General features: G+C 41.8%; 1 protein-coding gene across 7 annotated transcripts in view; it reads right to left on the bottom strand.

Moving 5' to 3' along the window:
* stard13b (StAR related lipid transfer domain containing 13b) overlaps window positions 1–15,579 on the bottom strand; it is a 58,843-nt gene that overhangs the window by 8,453 nt on the left and 34,811 nt on the right. For 5 of the 7 annotated variants that reach the window (XM_020088268.2, XM_020088269.2, XM_069534756.1 and 2 more), the window contains one exon: window positions 746–817. In XM_020088268.2, coding sequence (XP_019943827.2) covers window positions 746–817 — 72 coding nt within the window. Of the gene's footprint in view, window positions 1–745; window positions 818–2,012; window positions 2,358–3,397; window positions 3,597–15,579 lie in introns of those variants that run through there. The other 2 variants (XM_020088275.2, XM_020088276.2) reach the window with 2 other exon arrangements.

Genomic DNA, 15,579 nt, shown 5'->3' on the forward strand with positions numbered 1-15,579 from the left:
GAAGCAGCAGTATAAGAGCGCAGACTGTTCTTTGTGGGGGCAGACATTCAAATATACTTTGAAGCATTACATCATCGATGATTTCATTGTGTCAAGATCTTTTCGTTTTCGAAATTAGTGTAATTTCCTTGACACAATGCCCCAGCATCAGGAGGGAATGCCCATGTCTTCTTTACAACCATTTACAAACTGTCAGAAAAACAAATATATTACACCGAAGCACATGAAAAGTCTGGCGTCAACAGAAAGATCTGAGGGAACAGAGCTACTTTAAGCACTGATAAAAACCTTTTCTTCCCATGACTTCAGTCTTAAAGCACAGAAGACATGTTTATGTAGTAACCATAGCTTGGAAAAGATTAGACCTTAAAAGCAGCTGATGTTCCGCTTGTTCTGTGGTGTCTGGGCGACTGGAGCCCGAGGTCTCAGACCTTCTGGGGACAGTCGTTCTAAATGAGGCTCATTATGTAAGCTATGAATAAGTGGTTTTGTGTAGTATTGGGGACGAGGGCGACAGACCAGATGACAACACGCATCATTATTCATTTGTCTCCGAAAAAAAAACCATTCGAACTATAACAGAGTTTCACTTAACAACAGATGTTATAAATAAATGAAATATAAATATGCCATTTTGGTTTATTACAGAGACCTTATGTTTACTTCATTAATCACTGTATTTTCACCAAACATTTCCCTCCCGTGTGATGAATGTGTGAGGGAGTTTGCCGGGAGCTTTTATTACCTTCAAAGAGCTGAGCATACTGGGGAAATCCTGCTGCCCTCAGCCAGTCGCAAGCCTCTTTCGCCTCGATTTCTGAAACACAGGGAAACGTGCATTTAAGAATAGAGATTAAAAAGCAAAAATCAATGACACCAAGTCATGGTCATGTTTATCAAAACTGTGGCAGCAAAAAGACTCTGCTCCTCGTAGCCTCACCTAGAGACACAACAGACTCAGTGAAACTGAGACCACCCTGTCTGATAATTCTGAGATAACATGAATTTTATGATGAGCCTGTCTGTCAGTCTGTCTGTCTAGAGCGATCCCGGCTCACTCACTTGAAGCCACATGGTACTTTATATAACTGCATGTTATATATTGTTATATAACGACAAACCAAACGTCTTTTTAATAATAGGAAAAAAAGGTAAAATAGTAGCAGATAGCACCACTAAATACTGCATAGAGCCTATACTGTATATACAACAAGACAAGCAAGACATTTTCAGGTCAGACTTCTCCATGACTCCATGATAGAATAAAAACAAGCAAACACATTGACTTTCTGATAAAGAGCTGGGCCCGTCAGTCAGGATCAGTAACTCGCACTGCTGACCTATAGAGTGTCATCTGTAGGCTTCACAGCCACTAATGACAAGGACAAGAAACAGACCTTTGGTATCTTTTTCAATGCTAACAGAGCTGTGTTACAGTGTACTTTACATTGAGAGAGAAAATGTACAACTAAATGTAATAAATAACTTTAGGAAAAAGATAAGAACGAGCCTCAGAAACACAAGATTCTATGGCTAAATTAACTCTTTCATTTTCTGTCCCTGACTTATCTTCAGGTTATTCTGACAAAAGCAGAGATGAAAACAATTAGTTGATTCATAGTTTATAAATTGAAAATGTTTAAAGAACATCACTGGTTCTAGCCTCTGTTATGGTTCCAAATCTGACTTTGCTCGTGTGTGTCGTCTCCAAAAGTAATAAACTGTCTTGGAGGAAAAATGTCACCTTTAGCTCTAGGAACCTAAATTATAAAAAGGAAATAATTCTGTGATTTTTATATACAAAACAATACATTGATTAATTCAGAGAGTAAATTATAAATTTATGAAAATAAGTCTGATGTTAGAACCCTAAATAAAATAATATTTAAATCAAATACACAAGAAAGTCAGTTGATAAACATTAAGAATTAGTTCCTTCGTAGTAAATTATATGAATTATCTCCTGTAAATGTGAAGCGTAGACTTTCAGTCTAACATGAAAATATTCTTACCACTTCCAGTTCTTCTTCAAAAAGCCACACAGCTGATAAATGTCCAACTATCATCACACACACATCTGTGGGTTGAACCAGCTTAAAACAGCACAACCATCGTATCCATCGCGTCCACAGAAGCTGCAGCCACAGGTAACAAACAGCTCTCCGGTCACACACCTGAGACCCGAGTTCCACTCCCTGTCTGTGCCTGTCACACTATGGCTGAAACATGAACCGCGCTCATTCATCACACAATACTGCGTAATTACAGCGACTGTAGCCTCGCAGTGAAGATACTGCTATCACCTGCTTTTCAGAACTGCTGATCCGGGACTCACCTACGCGTCTGAGTCCCTGAGGAATCAATGAAAAGTGACACTGGTCTTCAGACTGACCAACAACTGAGTAAATATTAACAGTTCCCTGTGTCCTTGGATGACAAAAAAGTGTTTACCCCGTTAACCAGCAGTTAAGTCAACATGTGGAGCCTCTCTGGGCAGTTCCCACCTGTATCACCGAGAGGTTAAGTCTCTCCGCTCAGGTAGGCTTCCCTCTCAGGTGGATAATATCAGGCCTGTATTATTCAACTGCAGCGCATAGTGAGAGCGCTGCCAGGTCCTCTTATGTCCCACAGCCGCAGGTTGGACCACTGGGAGCAGGTAACATGAGCTGGGAATTCCTCTCTTTTTGGCATTCTGTAACACGATACCGAGACATTCTGTCCTCTCATCCTCTCTCTAAGGAAATCTCTTGTGGATAAAAGGCTGGGCGGGCATCATGCCAAAGAATGAGAACTTGTGTTTGCTCTCCGTGACCCACAGCTTTAAAAAAAACAAAAAACGATGCACAGGATAAAATAACACGTTTCACAAAGAGATGAAACCCAGTTTTCTTTGACACAATGGCCCAGAATGCAAGGGGCTATGTGCGACTTAAGTATCTTCCTTTACAATTCACTTTATGCAACGATCACTCTCAGGAACATAGATTATGCAATTTGTTGCAGAGATATGACACGTAACAATGTGCTGCGGGAGAAGATATGGAATGATTGAATAGTTCTTGGGCTGAGCAGATGCAAGCCCTGCCAAAATAATGACACTTTTAAAGGCTTGTTCACATTCCACTCTCTCACAGCTAGCGACATGGGTGAAATATTTCGAGGATTTTACGATGTGCTTTGTTTTGTCCTGAGCTGCATCTGTCTGACAGAGAAGCTTTTTGATTAACGCTAACGTGTTTCTGCTCATGTTCTTTCGGAAAAACAAGAATAAATGAAAGCAGATTCATTCATTCGGGCTCAGTGTGAATGAGAAGATAATTTACAGGCATCAATATCTTTTCTCTCCAACCAACAAACACCACAGCTGGTTTCCAGCGACAGATTCTTGTGTACTTACGGGATATTTTCATCGTAAAGATTGAAGAGTGTTTCATATATCCATCAAGACTGTCTCTCAACGTGTCAGAGCATCTTCATTCCCACACTGAGCCACATTCCTGCTCGCTCCCTGAACACAGCTTGTAGTTTGAACTCAGACCCACAGCTCCCTCGCTCTCCTTTCTCCTTCCATCTACCCCCCAACCACCATGTGCCGGTCCCAACACTAAATCTCTCCTTTGACCCACCCCTTTCTGTGGCAGGCTGCCTTAACGTTTACCCCCATCTCCCTCCCCCCTCCAGCTCCTTGTGCCCGACCCTCCCACCCAGCTCTGCCCACGACAACATCTTCATACCCTACTCAGCACATTTTCAAGATCTAAGCTGCAGCCAGTGAGATTTCCTCTGAATTCTGAGAGTCTCTTGTTTTTCAAGGCTTTATTTTTAAATGTAAAGAAGTTACCACCACTCTGTGACTTACTTCTCTCCTTTAAATCTTAAAATGTTCAGTTTGAGGTGTGTTATAGCTGATGCTGGACATGTTTTATTAAAACAAACAAAAGAGGGAGCCTGGTTTCGCAGAATCCATGTGGTTCCAGTAGATGACAGAAAACGGAAAAAAGGCAGGCAGCTGAAGTCGGGGGAAAACCAGTGACATAAACTTTCGGCAGTCAGCAGTGAATCATGCCGAGGCACTCGACTCACAAGACTCTGCAGTAACATCATCACATTGATATTTTCCACTTCACCTCTGTCTCCTTCACTGCGTTACACCAATGAATGAGGAAAAGTGTGATCTGTGTCATCTGAGACACAGACTGTGTTGTTGTGTCACTTGACACGAAACAAAGAACTAATTATTTCCAGGACATCTGGAAATCGAAAATATCTCTATACAACCAGTTCTACCATCTATCAAGGCCTATAATGCAAATCATTAAGAGGAAAAAAGAAGGTCCAAACATAAAAAAATACAAAGAAAATCTATAGAAAACAAACTAGTCCTAAATCAAATCCAAGTCAATACATTTAGTGGGTTAGCTGAATAAATACATTACGTGGAGACAGTAATCTACAGCATCTGCTTCCCGTCTATAGAAATCTATATATGTCTATTTGTTTAAGATTTTCTTTTCAGTTTTACTGAGTTAATAGCCCAGTTTTACATTATTTGATTATAAAATGATACATTATAAAAGGGTGAGATTACAAAAGAAAAGTTTGAATTAGTTTAAATGTGTGGATAAAATGCCATTTCTGGGGTTTGCCATAGCTCTGTGATTACGTAAGGGCATCAAATCATCTATAATTCCCTATAGGGTAAGTAGAAATCCAGATGTAGCCCGCCTCTACTTTGCCAGCCTCCCTTTGTGACGTTTCAACCATTTCCTCTTGTAAAACACTACTCCTCTGACCTAATGAGGCCATGAGTCTGCAAGCACAGACGGAATGACGGCGGAAATCCACTTTAGTCACCTTTACAAACCATTTAACAATAAATAACCTCAGCACATAGCAGAGCTTTGAAAGCAATCTGAAACAAACCAATGAACTTATATGTGCCAACTGTGTGGAGCCCGACAAATGTGTCTGTCCATTCCTCCCCCACACTGAATGAATCAGCCAGACGAGCCAAACAAATATATCAGTCAAAAGCCACGCAGACTATAAGCGAGCGCTGAGAGTGTCTTTATCAAAACCACCTGGAGACGGGGAGAGAGAGACAATAATACAGAGGGAGAGAGATTCCAGTAGTGCGCTGGCTGGTGGAGAGGTGTCATCACGCTGGGAGGAATGGAGGAGAGGCCTCTCTTCCCCTTTATGATGCTAATTGCACACAGACACCAACTCACAGTGAGCAGTCAGCCTTACTGTAAAAGTAAGACTAGACAAACAGCCAGGGGAAACACACTGCCCCCTCCTCTAGTCTGCCCCAAAAACCACAACATCTGATGTCTCATGCACAAATTAGCCTCACATTTCCTGCTGTCTCACAGTTTGAAATTGTGCACAGGGGAGCAAACAGGAAGCACAAACATTCGCGGACGATAAAACGCCGGACGGCATGACAGAGAAGCCACATGATTGTAGATTCATATGTTTTTTTATTTTTGGTGAGAGTTCAGGTCCTCTAAGAAGAAAATGCTGGGCTGGATTAACACTGCAGTGACCCTCCACCTATTGTTGTGGGAATAAAGACATCTAATTTCCGAGAGCAGGCTTTAATTAACAAAGCTCGACACGTCCCTCAGATTCTACATTGGCAGAACAGTAGGTGCCACTCGCTGTTACCACAACACCTCGCAGCATTCTCATCGTCTATGAACCGGAGACAAAGGACAATAGTCAAATCTAAGAGATTATCTGTCCTCAAAGGGGAGCGACAACACAGTGCCTTTGTGGATGTGATGCAGTGATTGACACATGAGCTGGCTCTGCAAGGCCAACTAATTACAGAGTCTGTGTTGAATCACCCTCCGACTTCCAGGCCCCGCATTTGATCTGGCGGGGCACACACAGGGACCCGTCGTTATCCCTCAGTCAGTGCACGGGATGCAGGTTTGAAATGATATCGGCTCCAGGCTGCGTTGCTAAGACACCGAAGCAAAATTTCCTCAAATACAAATGAGCTCGCCAGTGTCGGACCTGCCTCTGCCCTGTGGTCCACGGTGACCTGCGGAGAGAGGCTTTCAGTGGACCACAGGTCTCCAGTAGCAAGTGGATGCACAAAGCAGAGCTCGGTGGCTCCTGGAGGACGGGGACTTGAGGACAAACACAGTGCCAGCCCGGGGAGTGCCACGGCCAAGGAGGCATTAACATTCAGGGCCAGCATATGTCAAGAGTTTTGCAGACATCCGCAACTAATTTAAGGGCTATTTTATGCATTGTAGACCAATGCTTTTTCCCCCGACTGTTTCAAGTAAAAACATAGTCTGGTTTGGGAATTTTCGCATTTTTAATGACTCCTCTGGTGAAATGCTGAGGTCCACCTTTCATTCCACAGCAAACACACACACACACACACACAGCAAGAGCTTATTGATTCTGAGGGTAAATAACATAACTATGTGAGCTGGGGAGCTGCTGTTGTTGACCATTGCCAAAGCCTGCTGGGTCAAAAGTCATGTGGGCTGTGTTTTTCCTCCTGAGGTCCTGTATTGAATTTAAACAAGAGCATCACAGCTGTGGTAACACTCTCCTTCACCTCTGCAGGACACCCAGAGAGAGGCCTCTTTCATCTTCAGGCCCAACAGCCCATTGACTCTCTCAGTTTCTCCGTCTGTCTCTCTCTTTGTCTCTGTGAACACCAGTCACAGTTTTATCGTCAGGTTACTAATGATCAAACAATGCAGGGTAACAGACGTTCATTGACATTCACTTATTCCTGTGCAGTGTCAGTAATCTCATAATAAAGACAGAGCTGATTTATTTCCTTCTCACAGTTTGCCTGAGAACACAGTTAAAGTAGGGGGGTGTCTGCTTGACGTGAGGTTGTACTGTTAAAACTAGAGCCTGACTGATTTATTGGTTGGCTGATGATATATGCCAAGATGAAAACATTATTTCACAGAATAAAGAATGCAGAAATGATGTGCATTTATGTTTAATAATACGTTATTTAAATTAATGTTCTACATATTCAGTTGTATTTGTGCTTCCTTTTTATTTATGTTATTTACAAAAAAATGTATGGTGAAACAATTGAAAATATTAATAATAATATGAAGCCTCAGTTACATTTCTTTGTAATAAGGGTCGGACAATGACCAATTTGGAATCATTGCCCAATTTTTTTCTATATATCGGTCTCTGAAATGTTTTATTCCCCAATGATGGCAGCATCAGCCCCCAGAAATCCATATCAGTCAAGCTCTAGTCAAAAGCATGTAGGGTATAGCATGATGCTGTAAACATTTTTAACTATGGAAAATCACTTCAAATTGTTTCCAAAAATAAACATCATATGCGTTCCAAGTCTCCACACAACAACCTGGGAGAGAAGTGGGAGAGATTATCCTGGGGTCACTGTCTCATCCCACCACAAATAGCTTTTCAGTGAAGGATTTATAAACTACCCCGACCCAAACTGCAAACTGATAGCTGGCTGGATCTGGGCGGGTGTCACAGCCAGAAGACAAATAACTGTGTTTGGGCTGCTCTGCCTCTGAACAAGCCAAGGCCTCAAAGTTCAACCCGTTAGCTATGCAGTGTTTTCATCCAGCTCGTTACAGTGTCTCACATTCGCTCAGTTTTGAGAAAATGTTCTGACAACCACATGTCCATTCCAACCGTGTTGCTCAGCAAACAGCAAAAAGCAAGGGAAAGTGTTGAGTGTACTCCAGCTTCGCGGACAGGTGTTTTCCTTCTTTCCCTCTGGTCACACAACAGGATGCCTTGGCACATGACTTCCTGCAGACACTTGAAAAGATGTGTCCTGGTAGAAAAACCACCTCTGACCTCCAGAAAGGAGGAGACATCTCAGCATTTTCCAGATCCCCAAGTGCCGCTGCTTTACTACCATCAGCTCTGAGCAGGGCAGAAATCAATCAGCAGAGCTCTCTGTGAAATACATACTGCAACGACTTCCAAGGCACGACGCGCGCACTAAACACTTCCAGACACTGGACTGCAGCCATGTTCCCACGCATGTTTAAGTGTTTTGAAAACCATCTCTGAGGCCTTTGTGCAGGCTTTGCTTTCTTTGGTGATAAAAACATCAACTTTGGCTTTTGGGGGGATTTCCTTCTTCATTTCATCCAGGCATCGTTCCCCAAAACCACAGGCTGTGTCTTCAACCCAGACTTATCACTGCGCTGGTTGTTCAGTCGAAGTTATTCACTCTATCTACAAATAAATAAATAACACAGCACAGGATACGTTGTGCAGGCCGGGCAGTGATAACACACATGAAGGACTCATTATCTGTGAGGATACGGAGCAGTTTTCTTTCTTCAGAAATGCACATTTTATCCAAAATGTATCTCTTGTTCTTTATGGTCCTCAAACCAAAAATCATTTTTTGATGAAAGTGAGGCCCTCAAAGTAAATTAAAGTGATAAATCTTCCTATGGAGCATATGAATGATAAAAAAGAAGGCTGATGTAACAGATCAGGGGAGGAGGTCCACCTGTGGGCATCTGTGTTGCCCTCAGTCCAGATGTAAGGCCTGGACACAGAGTTCAGAAAGAGAGATGTTTTCTTCCCCAGCCCAGTTTCTGTCCTCTAACATCCCCTCTTTCTTTCCTTCCCTCCCTCTTCCTTCATCTCCATCTACTTCCCTCTCTCTCAACTCTGATCTGGGCTCTTTCACAAGTCTTTTCAACTCCCTCCTCTCTCTCCCATATGCCAGCTCCATGTGGTCATGCAGTTAACCATATCCCCTTCTTAATCCGATGAAACATGTGCCACAACCTCCCTTTAGGTGTGTTTTGGTGGCTGCGTCCCGATTTGAAGTCTGTGCATGTCTTGTTTTGTGCATGCCCTGCCATGTCACGCTGCATATACCTTCTCATAATATACAGTTGTGTGGCTGTAATTCCTGCTTCCCTTTGATAGCCTCTATAAACACTGTAATTTGGTTTTCCGAGTGTGCCGTATAACACAGCTAAAGTGGGATAACTATGAATTACTGATGCTGACCTAAAATCTTGACTCATGGAAACATGGAAAAAGATTGACTGGAAAGTTATCGACACATGTTTTGTAAGTCCTGGCACCCACCGGTAAAGGCTACAGGCAAAAAGAGGAGAAGGAGACTCCTCTGAAGTTGAATCCTGCAGAGCTCCATTAGGTCCACTTCCCTCACATTTGGACTGGATCCCAGAGGGGACGTCGAGGGGTTCCCGCCTTCTCTGGGAATGGCCTCAGAGTCAGAGGGTAGAGAGGGGGCCAATGTCAGAACAAGTGCCCCTACCGTGAGAAAGCCCTCTCAGGACCTTTACAATAAAAGCATGGAGCCATCCCTGGGGACGCTGGTCCCAATTAACGACATCAAAGTGAAGGGCCACAAGACGGCCCCAGGAGCTGAGCGACAGACTTGTGGGTCGCAGCAGAGATAATGATATTGTCACGGCATGTATTGTTGTGCACGGTGAGGCACGGTGAGGCACGGTGTATAGATTATAAAGAATGTAGCCACAGACAGAGTTCAGGGTTTGTTCTGCTTTATCAGAGTCTCACTCGCACACACGCACACACACACACACACACACACACACACACACAGACACACACACACACACACACAGCATTAATAGCGAATACAGTGCCCATCTGTCATGCCATGTGACAGGCTGTGTTCAGACAGTCACCCTCTGGCTGAAAGCTATAAAGTGAAGCAACAGTAGCTGAATGTCTGTGGTCTGTGTGCACGCTGCCTGTGTGCATGTCAGTTTTTCCAGCTTATGACATGTACTGTCCACCTTTACCACATGAGGGCAGTCAAGCACTGAACAGCTGGTAGACATGAACATATACAGTTTGATATATATATTAGAATAGACTTTACAAGGTCTTTATCTTTACAACGAAATATCAGTTATTTGATCAAGCATGTTATGCACAGCTTCCAACAGGGTTGTTATGTTCGTTTATTTATTTCCGTATAAGCAGCTGTGGGAGTTTGGATCCATTTGAAAAACTTAAATCCATAAACGTAAACTAAAATTTCTAATATGTCTTTACTTAATTCATCAAAGAAGAAATTATGGCAGCTTCAAAACACAAACAAAATGACCAAGACTACTTCCCAAATGATCTTTCTTAGGACTTAAGACTAAACATATAAAACATTAAATCTGTTTTTGATCCTATTTTCTATATGTACGTTAACAATTGTTTCCCTGTTTATTTTCTCTTATCTGTGGAATGGAAAAGAAGCTGAGAACTGGAGACGTTTTCGATCATGGATCTGTTAATATGTGACTTTCTGTTCCTGTTACAGTGCAGGTGAGGCATTTCTGAAATCTGCACTTAGCAAATGATTAGCTCAGCACGTGGTGGTTGTCAGCTACACTCTGACTGGAAACTGCACTGATTCACAGAGTGTTTCATGAGGAACGTGAGCTCAGCCTGCCACCTACAGGAAAAAAGTGGGAGTCCACAAAAGAGCCTCATGAATGTGACCTTCGCTGGAGGTTGGTCGGATTGAGTCAGGCTGTTTCTGGCCATTACAAGATTTGCAAACACTGACTTTTTCTTTATCAGCAGGGCGGGAAATTACCAACGGCTACCAACCAGCTGCTGGAATAGTTTGGCTCCACGGACTGGCTGGTGAACAGTGGGATGGACTGTAATAGGAATCACTCAGAGCTGAAGTCAGAGATCTATTCACATAATTGTGATCTCGTAATCTGTGGCTGACAATCCAATAATATAACAAAATATATGATGCTCTCAGTTTTTATGTTGTTTTACATTGTGGCTTTGTTTTAGCCTTTGCATAGCAAGATACAGCATATGAGACGAATTATCACAACAATCAAAACTAATTCTTACAATATCAAGATGTCATAATAGAGTCTCTGTGAAACACACTACATGTTTACTATGTATTAGAATCAATGCTATGACGAGCCACACCACAGCCTTTGAACCTTGATGTGTAACTAATTTCTGATTCTTTTAATATGCAGTATTTGTTAAACCCAATCATCGCGTCGAAACAAGAGCACAAGATTTAGATTTAAATATTTGTAGTGCGGGTGTTGACAAGCGGCTAATCCCATTGTCAAAATTGCCTTTGTCTCCCTGTCAGTGTTATTTACTGCCCTGTGAAGGCAGCAAACAAAAATCTGCATAACAATCACGTCTACAGTCGAGAGGATCATGAATTAAAGATAAACCTGGCTCCATGTGAACGTTAAGTAAACAACGCAGTAAGCAACATCATCGCTTATTATTAAACCTCCATGTGAGTGAAGGAGCAGTTCAATTTGTTTCACGCGCTGAAGATCTGACGTGCATCATGCTGCAGGAGACCACCGATGAATAATTCAGAGCCGTGCAGAGATGGGAGGGCAGAGTGGAACTAGATTCCTTACACTGAAGAGCCCTTTACTGTTACATCTTCAAAAGACAGAACAATGCAAACCTCTCCTTGGAGCTGGTTTTCTAGCAATTATCCATCCATCCATCTAGAGCTCGTCCTCTGAACAAGCAGAAGTGTTCCTGTCCTCTCTCTCTTTTAAACTCTACAAGTGTGTTATTGTTACACATACTATCCTGCTCACACACTTTCTGCTTCTCCCTCTATCTGCATTCAAACCTTGCAGGTTAAAACTTTGTCTTTATCAATCACTTCAAAATTGGTTTGTATATCACCTTTCATACACGTTTAAAAGCTACAATAGCAATTCAATTTTTTAAAATAAAAAATACAAAAAAGATAAAATAAAATACAGAAGGTAAAAAACCTATAATAATATTAACAGGCAGGTCAAATGGAATAAAATGTACAAAATAAAGCTTTTGTTTCAAATTTTCATCATTTCTGTCTGCTCTCAATGTACGTTCAAGCAGCTTAGAGCATAAATGCTAAAAGCTGCCTCACAAAAGGTTTTATTACTGCTCAGTGGAACAGCTAACAGCTAGAGGACCCAAGGAGCCATAGTGTTTCATGCACATTTAACTTATAAGTTGATGTTTAAAGACATAAATTACCAGTTAAATGTAACCGAATAAAGCAAGAAACATATCTAGTGGTGAGCATGCAGCACTGTGGGCAAGTGACAGTGATATGTGCCAGCAGACGAACAAATGTGGCTGATAGCACGTTAACCTGAGACACACAAGCCTTTCAGCCATGACAGCCAAATAAAAGACATGCTTTGTAACTCCAGGACATACAAGAGATTCAGTGATGAGCGCACAGCTGCCACGCAATAACTTGTGTCATCTGACAAGAGATGCACTCGGTCCTTCACTACGCAGGCGGAAAGCACTAACGACCTCTCCAGGGCAGAGATCGGAGCCCATTGGCTGCAACCAAGGTCAGTAAGTCAAGCGGGGCCACGCAGGGGTCACACTGGACAGAGCGTCTTGTTTGAAACACAACAGCCTCTCAATGACGAAGAGAGCCGAACAGCCAGAGTCAGCGAGCAGGCTTTTAGTCACGGTGTGGCTTTCAGCTGCTCAAGGTTTCCACAGACGTTTCCACAGCTAAACAGGGACACTTTCACAACCAAAAATGGTCTGGTTTCCACTTCCTTTCCAGCTCGGTGTACAAGAAAAACAGCTGAAAACCAGTGTCTAATGCAATCAAATGTGAGTTCTAAAGTATTCGTGGACATATTATTATGAAATGACTCATATTCATATTTTGACATGTGCGAAAAAAATCCCCACTCAATCGTTCAAAATACCTAATAAAACGATACACATAGTAAATGCATAACACAAATGTTCAAGTGCGAACTGTCCACTGAGACCTGAATTGATTAAATATAAATATGAAGTATATTAGCTATAACAGCTTCATTCACAAACTTGAACTATAAAGATCAAATTTGACAAAAAGGGACAGATTTGCTGTAAAATTTCTTTAATGATGATTTGTGAAACACTTAAAGGTACAGTGTGTAGAATTTTGTGATTGATCGAGTGTTGCAGTTGCATGTTGCAGCTGAACACCCCTCACCTCACCCTCTCCTTTCAAACATGAAAGAGAACCTGTGGTAGCTTCAGTTTTCATTAAACTCAAAAGGTGTTTAGTTTGTCCAGTCTGGACTAATGTAAGAAGCATGGCGTCCTCCTAGAGAGGGTCCCCTCGATGTAAATATAAAGTATTTAAATATAAAGGGCCTTTTCTGGGGTAAAGAAAACTACAATTCATACAATTCAGATGAAACGAACTAGTGAAAACATCATGAGGATTATACTATATAAAATTTCTGCCAATAGTTCCCTTTCACCTAAAATAGAAATTTTAAATAGATAGATTTCTTCTGTATGATGTATGAGTGCTCATGAATGATGACCTGTGTGCAACTGGTGTAGTAAGTGTGAATTAATTGGACACTTGCATACAAAATAAACATGAATAAATATGGCATTGTAATATTTATTTTTCTGATGCTAACGTAGCAATACCAGATGCACAGTCTGGACTCCAGATGGGCTGGACAGGGAGGAAGCCAGGTGCACAGAGCAGAAAGCTGCAGAAACACAGGAGCCCTTCCATAGTGATGCAGTTTGGAAAACTCCTCCGAAATCGAAGGACCATTTTTTTAGGCAGGGACAACACATTCCTTCGCAATAAAAACAGGCTCTTTCTCTTGCACAATAATCCCACTGTGCAACACTTTCCATCTTTATTCTCACAGCTGTACATATTGGCTTCACCGATGTAATAACTGAATTTTTGGACAATAGTATCCAGACTTCTGGTGCTTCATCACCAGCTAAACAAAATACATACACACGACGCTGGTGGCTTTGAAATGCCATCAAATTGGAAACATGACTAAGACCCCACAGGCTTCCCTGGAATTCTAGGGGTAAAACAATACATCAGTAACTCTGCCCATCACCACGGCCCCCATTCACTTTCAACCTGCTATGTCAACAGAGCTGGAATGCAGGAGCCACTGCGACGCGAGGAGATCAATCCTGCAGCTCTGCACACTCCTGCAGGCGGGCCTTGAAAATATTACCTCGCTGTTATCTCTCACATTTCACACAGCCATGCATCACATAAGGTGGGACACGGGAATGAAGGAAAATAAGATCCTACCGAGATGAACAATGATCTCGACATGAAGCCAAACTGCCACACTGAGAGAAACGTGGCACTTAAAGCGAATCAGATGAGACACTTTCACTACCAGGATGATGTTAGACGGTTTGACTCAACTGATGACCGCTGAAAACAGATGTGAAAACAGTTACCTTGGAAGAAACTGTGTTATCCACCATGTGCAGAGAACATTAGCAAAGACTGAACTCACTTTAGCAAACAAACTGCTTTAAATTATGTGGGATTCATTCACTGGAAAGTTAATATGAACTTTGCCTCCTCTTAGTTAATGTATGTATATTTCATTAACACATTACATTACATTACAGCGTTTTCTTCTACATTTCCTGCAATTTGATGTTGTGATTTGATCTATTTAGTTGATATTTTTAATGGGGGATGAGGATCTTACTTAGGGCTGATTAGACCGAGAGGAGCCTTTCACAATCAGACTGACATCTGCATTTATGTTTGCCGATACGAAGATGTGCTCTTATGATTACGTGTTACAAAAAATTAATTTTTTCAGTTCTATATCTTTGGTTGTATTTTGTATTAATTTATGGTTACTTATTATGATTAAACTGTAAAATATCAAACCTAAATTACATTTGATAACGACATCTTCATTGCTCATTTAATAGTATATGCAGTGTATTGGCCGATATATGTGTTTATTATTATCAGTCAGGCTCTAATCGTGATTACATGTAATTAGTTGGTATTAAGACAAATTAAGGATGTTTTTAATCTAGGTCAGTTTTACATCAGTAACAGTTTTACATCAGAAGAAAATGCAGAATTATGTAATGAAAGTGTCAAATGAATTAAAGTTAATATTAACCCAGACTGATGTAAAAGCAAAACATATATTTACAAGTCTTTAAAAAGTTGCTCCTGACAATAATTATGAAACCAAAGACTGTTAAAACAGACTTTTCACTCGAATAACAGAATCTGAAAAACCACTTCAAACATGTACATATTTTCTATCCCTGTCACACATGACCTAAATTGTTGGTTTGCTGTCAAACCAGACATCTGTAATCTGAAAATACATGCCGGCAGGTTGCATGACTGCACACGCCTGCAAACATCAGATCATGAAGACCCCCCCCTGAGAACTAGCACACACACACATGCACACACTCTCTCTCTTTCGGGGCATCTTTGACACATCCACCCAACAGTAAACTCTGTGTATCCCTCACATCGTCACAATCCCAAAACATGACTCGTGAGTCGCCTCAGTCCTCTGCGGTGATGCAGGAAATCTTGCCCACACAAGAGGCAGCATTAACTGAGAGGAAAAGCCGAGTCGTGTTTTGCCATCTGATGAAATCGTTTACGGATGACTTCCCTGTTATGAAATGCAGCCACCCTTTGATCCGGCATCACACCTATGGGTGGGAGCAGGCGTAGCTGTGCTTTGTCCTCTCTATTGTCATGCACGCCCTGCCCCCTCC

The sequence above is a fragment of the Paralichthys olivaceus genome, chromosome 11, assembly GCF_024713975.1.
Source record: "Paralichthys olivaceus isolate ysfri-2021 chromosome 11, ASM2471397v2, whole genome shotgun sequence".
Lineage (NCBI taxonomy): Eukaryota > Metazoa > Chordata > Actinopteri > Pleuronectiformes > Paralichthyidae > Paralichthys > Paralichthys olivaceus.